Source organism: Eumetopias jubatus, unplaced genomic scaffold (genome assembly GCF_037043125.1).
Source record: "Eumetopias jubatus isolate StellerSeaLion01/CBP00866 unplaced genomic scaffold, mEumJub1_p1.0 scaffold_10, whole genome shotgun sequence".
In the NCBI taxonomy this organism is placed as follows: Eukaryota; Metazoa; Chordata; class Mammalia; order Carnivora; family Otariidae; genus Eumetopias; species Eumetopias jubatus.
This window is the reverse complement of record NW_028274816.1, coordinates 64083367-64095959: the sequence shown is the minus strand read 5'-3', so window position 1 is coordinate 64095959 and position 12593 is coordinate 64083367. Positions and strand designations below refer to the sequence as shown.

General features: G+C 49.1%; 1 protein-coding gene across 1 annotated transcript; it reads right to left on the bottom strand.

The window, feature by feature from the left end:
- Nucleotides 1-4643: 4643 nt before the first annotated feature.
- Nucleotides 4644-12098, bottom strand: LOC148163308 (uncharacterized). The gene is made up of 3 exons (XM_088027013.1): nt 11860-12098; nt 8088-8214; nt 4644-6564 (listed from the first exon to the last, which is right to left on the bottom strand). Exons 1-3 carry the CDS (start codon nt 11890-11892, stop codon nt 5297-5299), a joined length of 1428 nt encoding a protein of 475 aa, XP_087883139.1. The 5' UTR covers nt 11893-12098; the 3' UTR covers nt 4644-5296.
- Nucleotides 12099-12593: the final 495 nt, after the last annotated feature.

Sequence of the window (12593 nt, the reverse complement as noted above, 5' to 3'; positions counted from 1 at the left end):
CTTCACTCAAGGCTGGTCTGTGTTTCTGGCCAACCTGAGGATTTTGCCTACCCCAATATGATTCTTACAATGTCCAACTGTATTCTGAAAGACAGGGGGAAAGAAAGAAACATTAAGTAAAAATCGCTAAAGTGTTAGAAACTAACACGAGGAAAGTAAGGCAACATTTTTAAAAAGATTTTTATTTTTTTAGAATCTCTACACCCAACACGGGGCTCAAACCCACAACCCAAGATCGAGGATCACTCTACCAACTGAGCCAGCCAGGCACTCCCAAGGCAACTTTTATTCACTACTTCAATAAACAGATGTTAAGCACCTAAAGTGTGTCACACATTATTCTTGGTGTAAGTGATCCATAGGGGGTGAGAGGAAGGGGGATGCTAGCAAAGAACTTACCTGTATTGACACAGATAGTAGATAATAATGAATAACAAATTATTCACTATGCTATATGATGATAGGTACCTTGGAGGGGAATGAGCTAGAGTTGGGAGCTAAGCAGGGAATAAGAGGGTGCACTATTAAATAGAATAGTAAGGGAGACTTCATGCCAAAATGAAACTTCAGGCAATACTTGAATAAAGATCAATTAAGCCATGTGGCATTTTTGAGCATATGATTCAAGCACAGGTATTGGCCAGTGTCATGTGCCAAGCAAAGCCAGGTATGTATGCCCATGCAAGTAGATGAGTAAAGCAGAGGGTTTAGTCAGAGAGGAACATAAGCTAAATAACTGTGAAGGTCCCTTAAGGTCCTATGAGAATTTTGAATTCTAAGTAAAATGAGGAGTGCTTCCAGGGTTTTGATCAAATATGGACATTACCTGATTCATACTTTGAAAGGGTCATGTTGGCTGGAGAGTTGACAAAAGACTGGAAAAGAAGAAGCATAGGATAAAGATCAGTTAGATGACCCTTGCAGAAATTCAGGTAGAGGATGGTGGCTCTTCTCAGGCTAAGGCCAGGCATAGTGATGAAAAGGGGTCAGATTCATGATGTTTTGAAAGTAGACTTAATCAGATTTCCTATGGGACTGGTTCTGTGGTATGAGAAAAAGAATGAGTCAAGAATGAGCCTGAGATTTTTAGTCTCAGCAACTGGAAGGATGGAGTTGAGAATGGGAAAGCTATGGTCAGAGCAGAGTGAAAAGAAAGCTCACAGTGATACCACCAAATGCTGGCAAGGATGTAGAGCAACAGGAACTCTCACTCATTGCTGGTGGGGATGCAAAATTGCACAGTCACTTTGGAAGAAACTCTGGCAGTTTCCTACAAAACTAACACAGGGTTACCAGGCAATCCAGCAATTGAATTCCTTGGTATTTACCCAAAGGCGTTGAAAACATATCCACACAAAAACCAGTGCATGGATGTTTACAGGCAACTTTATTCACAATCACCAAAACTTGGAAGCAACCAAGATGTCCTTCAGTGAGTGAGTGGATAAATAAACTGTGGTACATCCACACAATGGAATATCATTCAACACTTAGAGCACTGTCAAGTCATGAAAAGACAAGAAACTTAGAGGCATATTACTAAGTCAAAGAGGCCATTTTGTAAAGGTTACATACTGCATAACATTCTAGAAAAGACAAAGCTATGGAGACAATAGAAATATCTGTAGTTGCCAGAGGTTAGGCAGGAGGGAGGGACAATTAGTGGAGAATTTTTAGAGCAGAAACTGAAATTTTAGGGCAGTGAAACTAATTTGTATGAACTATTATGGTGGACACATGTCATTATAATTTACCTAAACCCATAAAATGCACACCAAGAATGAACCTTTGTGTAAACCATGGTCTTTGGGTGGTAACAAGTCATTGTAGGTTCATCAATTATAATAAATGTACCACTGTAGAGGGGGATGCTGATAAAGAAGGAGACTATACATATGTGAGGGCACGGGATATACAGGAGATCTCTGTACCTTGTTGTCAATTGTGCTGTGAACCTAAAACTTCTCTAAAAAAACCCCAAGATTTAGTTTTAAAAAGCTTTTTAAAGAAAGCTCAGGACAAGTTTAAAGGTGTTGAGTCTGTGATGTCTACTAGATGTCCAGGAACAGGCTGCAAGTAGATCATTAGATAGAGGATCCCAGGATTTTTACATGGAGATACACACTAAAGTTTTGAGCTTATAATATTTACAACCATGCCACTGCATAAGATGACCAACAGAACATAGACGGACTGTGAAGAAATAACTGATTGGGCTTTTATTCATTATAGTACAAAGAGAATGCTTTTTTTTTTTTTTTAAGCCAGCATATTCAGTTAAGAATACAAAACAACAGCAACAACAACAAAAACCCCATGGTACAAAAGCTGCTGAAATGTTAAAGAAAATTTTAGACGTCATTATTGTGTTTTTAAGTTCATTAATGGTGATGGAGTTGTGAAGACAGAAACTCATACAAATGAGTAGAGAACTACATAGGAATTGAAGTAACAGAAACAAAAGGAGAGAAAATGCTTGTAAAAGTTTAGCAATAAAGGATGAGGGAGAGCAATGGTAGAAAAGAAAATGTACTAGCTCAGAGTGAAGGGTAGTTATTTTATGAAGTATACAAACTGTATTGATGTTTTTTGTCAAGGAGATTAAGAGACTGAAGATCAGTGATGGGTGATTAGTCAAGAGATTTGATATATCAAGAACAAAACCTCTCAGAAGCTAAGACATGGGAAAGTCATTGGTGGCATGGAGGGATTGATGCTAAATTGAGGGGAGGCATCATTTCCATTTCAACACAGGTAGCCCACAAGAGATTTTAGATTTAGGAGGCAGGGATGTTGTCAAACAATATCAAATAATGATCTTCTGTTCTCTGTATAAATGTGGCAGAATATTAACAGAGACAAAAGTAATACTGGAGGAATTTCGTAAAGTAAAAAACAGATTTGGCATTCTTGAGATTTTAGTGAATATATTGAACTAGGAACATCAAGATGGACAGGCAAGTAACAGAAGAGCAAAAGGGGCTGCAGGAGTAGAGGACAGCTGGAAGATTGAGGTAAGGTCCTTGGCTAGGATTTGGGAAGCTTTTAAGTGACAGATCAGTAATGACAGCTCTTTAAGTATATGGACTGACCTCTTTATAGCTAATTATTAGGACAATTCAGGATAGAAGAGAGGTCCTAGATTTTCTGGATTCTCCAACTAAACGATGTGAGGTTTGACGGTGGTGGCAATAAGGCCAATTAGTAATCAAAATATGGAGTCTTCTTTAGCCAATGGCAACAGTGGAATGTTAGAGCAGTAATTGTTGAGCGCAGGGATGTACATGGCTCTAGAAAACGTGTTTGTGACCCCAGACGGTGGATCTGACTTTCCCCTCTATCTGCAACCAGCTTATGCTCCATGATATAAATGGCAGCCATGTGCCACTGGGCCAAGGGTTATTGGGGTAGGGTGCAAGTACACTTCCCTAATTTTTTGGATCTAGTGCTTTTGCTGTAAGGAAAGTTCCCATTAGAATCATAAATAGGAATTATGTATTCTGCTACAAATAGCCTATAACACATCATACCACTGAGTCCATATATGAATTGAAGTGTGGTTAGTGTACAAAGCAAAAATAAGATTTCAAGAAGCTCTTAGCATCTGGATGTCAGATCAAAGATTGCAGATTGGGGTATAAACAACAAAACACCTTAGAATTGTATCTCAAAAAAAAAAAGAATTGTATCTCAGCTTTGCAAGTGAGGCTCTTTTTTGAGATGATGACTGAGCAAATGGAATATGGAGAATGCTGCAGAGGTTCTCTGGGCTGATAAAAATCTAAGTGGACATTGTGCAATGAGAAAGTCACCATCAATGGTGTCAGTAAGATTTCCATTACTAATGAGACCTTTTATTTTTTTTTCAAAGATTTATCTGAGAGGGAGGGAGGGGGGAGAGAGCGAGAGAGCACACAAGCGTGGGGGAGGGGCAGAGAGAGAGGGAGAAGCAGACTCCCTGCTGAACAGGGAGCCAGATGCAGGGCTCGATCCCAGGACCCCGGGATCATGACCCAAGCCTAAGGCAGACGCTTAACAGACTGAGCCTCTCAGGCAACTCCCCCGCACCCATGAGGCCTTTTAAAACTGGTCTTAAGCGGTGCCTGGGTGGCTCAGTTGAAGCGTCCAACTCTTCATTTCAGCTCAGGTCATGATCTCAAGGTCATGAAACTGGGCCCCATGTCAGGCTGTGTGCTCACTGGGGAGTCTGCTTGGGATTCTCTCTCCCTCTGCCCTTCATCCCAATCATGCACATGCGTGTACATCCTCTCTCTCAAATAAATAAATCTTGAAAACAACAACAACAACAACAAAAAACAACCCTGCGGTGCCTGGGTGGCTCAGTCATTAAGCGTCTGCCTTTGGCTCAGGTCATGATCCCAGGGTCTTGGGATTGAGCCCTGCATCGGGCTCCCTGCTCTCGGGAAGCCTGCTTCTCCCTCTGCCTGCTGCTCCCCCTGCTTGTGTTCCCTCTCTCGCTGTGTCTCTCTGTCAAATAAATAAATAAATAAATAGTGAGAGAGTCTCTGATATTATACTGTCCCCTTGAGGTCCTCAAGAAAGCTGTCTACCTCTCCACAATGGCAAAGCCCAACTGTTTTCAACCCACTCCACACAATGAATAAAAATCTTAAGATTAAATGTGACTTAATAAGACCTTTATTATTGCACAAATCAGAGCAAATGTGAGGCAGACAGGTCCCACATCAGTGACTTGGGAGGCTGGAAAATCCATAAAAAATATTGCATAACCAACAAGGCCATGAAGAGGTAAAACTTGCAAAATATCAGTGGTTCCTAGACTGAGTTCTTTGGGCAAAAAGTGGATCAGGTCCATGCCATAGTCAGAGAGAAGGGAATGGGAACCTCCCACCCCAGGGGTTCAGACTGATTTCCAGCAGAGAACGGGAGAGAGCACAAACATCTGTCTTCTCTGAGCATGCTAAGGTGACATGCATGCCATGAGGAGGACCTGCTAGGTGTCAGAGGGAGATAACTTCTGCCACAATTGGCAGTGACACAATTCTGGCAAGGTCTGAGCAGGTCAAAATATGAAATGCAGCTCCTGAAAACTCCTGATTGGAATGCATGGTAGATGGCTCCTCACAGAGGCTCTCTAGTGCCGTCACACTGAACAAAGAGACAGCAAATTCCCTGAAGGTTTAAGGCCATTATCTTACGTGGAATTTCTTTTTCAGGCTGAATGGGTTTAGATCTTGGCTGAAGGTTTTTCCACATCTCCTGATTCATAAGACTGATGTGAGTCATGAAGTTTTTGGTGTTGAATCAAAGACTGTTAAATGAAAACTTTCTCAGGCTGGCTGCACTCCTGAGGCCTTTTTCTAGTGTGAAGTTTATGGTGTTGAATGAGGCTATAGTTTTGGCTAAAGGATTTCCCACATTCACTGCATTTATAAGGCCTTTCTCCAGTGTGAATTCTCCGATGTAGAATGAGGCTAAAACTTTGGCTAAAGGATTTCCCACATTCACTACACTCGTAAGGCCTTGCTCCCGTGTGAACTCTCCGGTGCTGAATGAGGCTGGAGCTTTGTCTAAAGAATTTCCCACATTCACTGCACTCATATGGCCTTTCTCCAGTGTGAACTCTCCGGTGCTGAATGAGGATAGAGCTTTGGCTAAAAGACTTCCCACATTCGTCACATTCATAAGGCCTTGCTCCAGTGTGAATTCTCCGATGTTGAACAAGGCTGGAACTTTGTCTAAAGAATTTGCCACATTCAGCACATTCATAAGGCCTTGCTCCGGTGTGAATTCTCTGGTGCCGAACAAGTTTGGATTTGCATCCAAAAGCTTTCCCACATTCACTACACACATAAGGCCTTTCTCCAGTGTGAGTACGTTGGTGCTGAACAAGTTTATATTTGAACCTGAAGGCCTTTCCACATTCACTGCACTCAAAAGGCTTTTCTCCAGTGTGGACTGTCTTATGCTGAACAAATGTATGCTTGTAGCTGAAGGTTTTCCCACATTCAATGCACTCAAACAGTCCTTCTCCAGTGTGAATTCTTTGGTGCTGAACAAGTGTACGTTTGTGACAGAAGGCTTTTCCACATTCACCGCATTTGTAAGAACTTTTTCTACTGTGAAAGGAACCCTCACACTTAGTACTGTTGTGTATACTCAGTACTGCTTTGGGAGTGGCCTGATACTGGAGAAGTCCCAAACTGGCCAAGAAGTCCTTTTCAACCTCACAGGTGAAAGGCTTCCCTAATGAATGACTTCTATAGATCTTCACAAAGGAAGCCCTGTCCATGTCCTTGGTATTGGGCTTTCTCCCACTGTGCTCATTCTGGTGTTGGTGAAGATTTGCACTGAAACAGAAGTGTTTCCCACATGCCACACATGTGTATGACTTCTCCCCAGTATGTGTTTCTTGATGCTTAGCCAGGTACAAAATATCTTTCATGACAGAAACACACATCTCACAGAAATGAACCTTCTCAGTGGACGGATTTGGCTCTGAAGACCTGATTTGTGGCATTCTTCCCAGAGAAACATTCTGTCCAGAAGGCACCTCCTCATGCTCTATGCCACACAAACAATCTGAAAACAGAGAAATGCTAGTAAAGTACGTTGTCTCTGGGGACAGGTGGCAGCCACATTATAAATATGTGCCTGACATACCAAAGAATGAATACATGAGAGTGTTCTCAGGATGAAGGAGTTGGGAGGCAAGATGAGGAAGGGGCTGTTTTGCAGTACTGGGATTCTAAAAGGCTCCTCTAGGAAGTAGGGAGGCCTCACAAGATGAAAGAAGTTAAGAATGTGACGCAGCGGGCCCCTGGGTGGCTCAGTAGTTAAGTGTCTGCCTTCGGCTCAGGTCATGATCCCAGGGTCCTGGGATCAAGTCCCACATCGGGCTTCCTGCTCAGCGGGAAGCCTGCTTCTCCCTCTCCCACTCCCCCTGCTTGTGTTCCTGCTCTCACTGTCTCTCTCTGCCAAATAAATAAATAAAATCTTTAAAAAAAAAAAAAAAAAGAACGTGACGCAGCACAGTTAAGGAGAAGCAGGCAGAGTTTCCAACCTACTCCTCTCAGAATGACCTTCAGGAGGGGTGTTGCTCACATGTGAGTATTATGAAGACGTTTTTGTCCAGGAAGAGAAAAATGATTGCTAGTGAGTAGCTAGTGTTCAAGGACTATTGAGGATAGTGCTCACCAGCTGTTAAGCATGAGCCAATGCTGGGAACACTGCAATGGCAGCAGTGGAAAGGAATGGGCAACTGATAGATGCAGGGAAGTTGCCAGCAGCCAGGGACTAGAGGTCACAGTAAAAATGACAAACTAGTCAAGTATCAAGAATAGGGAAGAAAAGGCGAAAATGAGGTGTGGCCACTGGAAATGGCACCAAAACACTAGTTTGAAGAAGTTCCTGGTATTAGGTGAACACAGCCCTGATGTCATGTCCTGTTTCAGCTGCCAATCAGCAGGGCCAGGCCTCCTCTGGCTCCTCCTGCCATGGCAGGAGTGATATCATTCTGTGAAGTGCCCAGAAGTCTCCCCCACAACCCAAATTGAGCAACTACATGGGACGTGGATAATGTAAGTCCTAAGAGAAAGACAGGACATGTAAGTGGCCACTATCAGCCCACATGACAGATCACAGAAAACTAAACATTACAAAAGAAACCTCACACAAAGGTCTCCAAAAACAACCCATAGTGCACATAGTAGTGTCCATGTCAGTGATGGCAATTCCTGGCACATGCAGACATGTAGAACTATCAGAAGGGCGCAAAACCTGAAGTAAGTAGGTACCATGGAACTGCAGAAATCACCCAGCCAGGGAGGGAGCAACCAAGGTGGGATCCATCTGACTGACTGCAAAGACTTAGAAGGATTACCTAGAACCCTTTGCTACTAGACTTCAGGGCAGCAGGTGTTGAGGTAGTAGGGAGAGAAAAGGGCAGGGTGAACAATCCAGTCCTAGCAACAACAGCACCTACCCAGGGAACTAGGAAAGGATGTAATGCCCATGGTCTGGATGGAAGCACAGAGCAGCCCGCAGGCAAAAGCAGAAAGGCAAAGTTGCTACCCAGGTCATGGTGGCAGGTGTGATGGACTTACCCAGAGAAGTTATCAGCGCCAAGTTCTCCAGCATCACATCATGGTACAGGCGTCTCTGAGCTTCATCAAGGAGACCCCATTCCTCCCAGGAGAAGTACACGGCCACATCCTCCAAAGTCACATTGTCCTGTCATGTTGGGGACAGATGAAACCACAGCCTCCCTCCTGAGGACCCACAATCCACTCTCACACATCTACCCCATGCCCATCCCCTTCCCAAGCTCCCCACCTGAGAGGAGAAACCAGGACCTGATGCCATTGGTACTGCTCTTTCCTCATGGTTCTATTAATCAGCATGCCCAGCTCTCAGCAACTGCAGGCAGGTAGGCAGAGAGACACCATCTACATTCAGGAACTGAATTACAGGGCTGCATCTCTTCCTGCCAGGCAATTTCCCTGGAGTCCTCCATATCATGCCTCACAATAAAATTTGGGGTCACCTATCATCCTTAAGTCTCCAATACCAGGGCCCAGGACCATCCATTCACACTCCCTCTCTCCACATGCACCTCTCACATCCTCACACCCCATAGATGCATCCCCACAGCCACTGCCAACTCCCTGCCCCACACCATATGCATCTCCCTGGACTTGCTCCACGCTACTTGGCACATGGCATGCAGAAAGAACTTGGCAAATTCAAATAGGATCCAGTACTACTCCAGACCTCCGATGGATCTCAACACCAGGGATAGCCCTGGATGCTGCTTCAAAGGCCTTCTCTGCCTGTCTCTAATTCTTGCTTCAACATTAATCACATGGAACTATATGTGAATTTCAGATACACACAACCCTCTCCCACTTCTGTGTGCACTTGCTGTCCCCCAGCAGCCACAACCCTCCTCTTTCCACCTGACCCTCATTCAAAGCTCAGCCATACTGGTACCCATACCAAGCACAGTGATTCTCACAGATGACCACATTTGCCCCAGATCTTACACACCAGCAAATACCCCAGAACCCACCAAAGCTCACCGCAAAATTATAGTAAACCCATCTTATCTCAAGTAGTTCTCTTTATCTATCTCATGTCCACTCTTCTCTTGGAAGTCTTGGCCACCTGCCAAGACCAGCCTCCCCACATACTCCCTTTGTGGGTATTTCTCTCCTACATCTGTATTTATAATACCCATAACCCCCAAACAGGTACCCGAGCAATAGATCCAGCCCTTGGAACTCTTATTCTTCTTTCTGACCCACTAATAACATTACTGCCATGAGCTGAATTCTAATTTCTAAATATGATCCACAGCTCCACCCTGGTGCACATACTAGTCACCACTTTCGGATGCCTCCATCCTAAACCCCACTCCAGATTTCCAGACCTGTGTCCAGTGCCCATTTGATGCCACGACTCACTTGGTCTCTGAAGTATCTCAGAATCTTAACATGGCCAAAAGCAAAGCTCCTGATATCCCCAGTGGGGGATCACTCCTACTGCTGATTTTCCCATCTCAGTTGATCTAACTTCCACACTTCCTGCTGCTAAGACCAAACTTTGGTGTCATCTCCGACTCCTTCCTTTCTCTCTCTCATCCTCAAAATCAGCCCTTCTTGAAAAAACGGATCCAGAATCCAACCACTTCTCCCACCTCCACAGCCAGCACTCTGGTCCACGAACACTCACCTAGACTGTCGCAGTAGCCTCTCCCCTGGTCACCCTTCCTCCTCCCTCAGTCCCAAAGTCTGTTTTCCACTCTACAACCAGACGGAGATATTTAAACCTGGGTAAGATCACCTCCCTCCTCTGTTCCAAATCTCCATTACGTCCATTATAGTTGCCCAACTTCTCAGGCAGCCATTTCCAAAACCAACTCCAGTCCCCCTGCTCTTTGTTCTTAAGAGTTCCTACAGGCTGCGCCCTGTTCCCGGGATAAGCGTCTACACTTCTTTCCATTGGTGGCCAGGAATAAGAACTCCATATAATCCCTGAGTCCATATAACCTGGAATCAGGATCACCCCCTGCCCTTGGGATCTCTCCCAGGTCCCCAAACCAAAAGGGCTGGCAGAAAAGCAGGTGAAGAGTCCCAGCACACCACAATCCCAAAGCGGACATGGGTGGGATCCAAACCCGTGAGGGGAGGGACACCCTCCACTTCACCGCGTCGGTTCCGTAAGTGCTGCTCCAGCCTCAGAGAATCAGGAACAGCAGCAAGTCAGAGAGGCTGGGGGCCATGAGTATTTCAACAGGCTCAACCTCCCCTGTACCTCTACCCAACCCTGGCGGCAGCCCTTGGGCGAAAGGCTAAATCAACTCTGTACTTCAGTTCTCAGGACTCCCTTCTCCCAGTTCTGTGTCTTGGACCCAACCTCCCAGTGCCTCACCGTCCTCATCACTCCCGGTCCAGCCTGTTCTCCCTCTGAGCAGCCCTTGGAAACCTTTCCGGCCCTAAATCAGACCGTGTCCCTCTTCTCGTCACAACCATCGACGGCTCCCAGGGCCCTCGGGACAGAGGTACGGCACCTCGGCCCGCCAGTCCCGGCGCGACCCCGCCTCACGCGCTGTCCCCTGCGGGCAGCCTCCTCCCGCCTCACGCGCTGTCCCCTGAGGGCAGCCTCCTCCCGCCTCACGCGCTGTCCCCTGCGGGCAGCCTCCTCCCGCCTCACGCGCTGTCCCCTGAGGGCAGCCTCCTCCCGCCTCACACGCTGTCCCCTGAGGGCAGCCTCCTCCCGCCTCACGCGCTGTCCCCTGCGGGCAGCCTCCTCCCGCCTCACGCGCTGTCCCCTGAGGGCAGCCTCCTCCCGCCTCACGCCCTCTGTCCCCTGCGGGCAGCCTCCTCCCGCCTCACGCGCTGTCCCCTGCGGGCAGCCTCCTCCCGCCTCACGCGCTGTCCCCTGCGGGCAGCCTCCTCCCGCCTCACGCGCTGTCCCCTGCGGGCAGCCTCCTCCCGCCTCACGCGCTGTCCCCTGAGGGCAGCCTCCTCCCGCCTCACGCGCTGTCCCCTGAGGGCAGCCTCCTCCCGCCTCACGCGCTGTGCCCTGCGGGCAGCCTCCTCCCGCCTCACGCGCTGTCCCCTGAGGGCAGCCTCCTCCCGCCTCACGCGCTGTGCCCTGCGGGCAGCCTCCTCCCGCCTCACGCGCTGTCCCCTGAGGGCAGCCTCCTCCCGCCTCACGCGCTGTCCCCTGCGGGCAGCCTCCTCCCGCCTCACGCGCTGTCCCCTGAGGGCAGCCTCCTCCCGCCTCACGCGCTGTGCCCTGCGGGCAGCCTCCTCCCGCCTCACGCGCTGTCCCCTGAGGGCAGCCTCCTCCCGCCTCACGCGCTGTCCCCTGCGGGCAGCCTCCTCCCGCCTCACGCGCTGTCCCCTGAGGGCAGCCTCCTCCCGCCTCACGCGCTGTCCCCTGCGGGCAGCCTCCTCCCGCCTCACGCGCTGTCCCCTGCGGGGAGCCTCCTCCCGCCTCACGCGCTGTCCCCTGCGGGGAGCCTCCTCCCGCCTCACGCGCTGTCCCCTGCGGGCAGCCTCCTCCCGCCTCACGCGCTGTCCCCTGAGGGCAGCCTCCTCCCGCCTCACGCGCTGTCCCCTGAGGGCAGCCTCCTCCCGCCTCACGCGCTGTCCCCTGCGGGGAGCCTCCTCCCGCCTCAGGCCCCCTCCGGCCCGGAGCCCGCTCCTCACGCCGGCACGCCGGCGCTCGCACACGGGGCCCCCGCCCCCCGCCGCCGCCCCGTCCGACGCCGGGGCCTGGGCCGCAGGGCCGCGAGCCGGCGCCCCGCGCTCGGGCCTCCGGGGTCTGGGTGGGGGGACGGCGGGGAGGGCCCGGGGGACGAGCGCTTACCTGCGGCGGCTCCCTGGGCGCGGCCGCCGCCATCGGACTCGGTGTGCGGAGCGGACACCCGGACCGGCCGTCCCCGTCTCGGCCCCGGCGCGGGGCAGCCCGGGCGGCGTCCCTAGCCGGTGGCCCCAGTCTGTGCGGCAGGGACAGCTCCTCCCCTGGCGCCTTCTCGGTCCCGTCACCAGAGTCCCGGACCGGCCTGACGGTGCCGGGACAAACCCAGGAACACCCAAAACCACCGCCGCAACGAGAACGCCGGAAGTCCCGCCCACAGCGCTGTTAAACGCACGGAAGAGCTCTCACGTGAGGCCCACGCTCTTGGGCCTTAACTGGCTCAACCCGCAGCTTCTCCGCGCGGCACCCTCTGGGTAATGTAGTAGAGGCGGAAGGGAGGACGTTCCCCACCGGAACCATCCCAAGGGCTCTGAGGTTCTGTGACGGTCTGACAACGTTCCGGAGGCTTCCTTAAGGGATTCCCGCGGATCTATAAGGGGTGCTGTCTGCAAGTGCTCAAAAGGTCTTAGAAACATGATTTCAGACCCCATGAAGCTCAGCAGCCTCCCAGAGAATAAAAACAGTATTTCTGGTGTCCCCAAAGTCTGATATAAATGGACATATCATTCCCTAAAGTCATTTCGACATAAAATATATACATTCTTAGCTGTAAACTAATAAACATCATTTATTGTTCTTCACATGCATGAAACCTCAAGAGGTCGAAGTGAGTTTTGTGAGTT

Excerpts from the sequence above, each read along its gene's own strand:
- LOC148163308 (XM_088027013.1), bottom strand. The coding sequence starts at position 11,892 with ATGGCGGCGGCCGCGCCCAGGGAGCCGCCGCAG. Across the intron at positions 8,215-11,859 it reads CGCCCAGGGAGCCGCCGCAG|GACAATGTGACTTTGGAGGA; the intron begins GTAAGCGCTCGT and ends CCAACATGACAG. Across the intron at positions 6,565-8,087 it reads GGCGCTGATAACTTCTCTGG|ATTGTTTGTGTGGCATAGAG; the intron begins GTAAGTCCATCA and ends CTCTGTTTTCAG.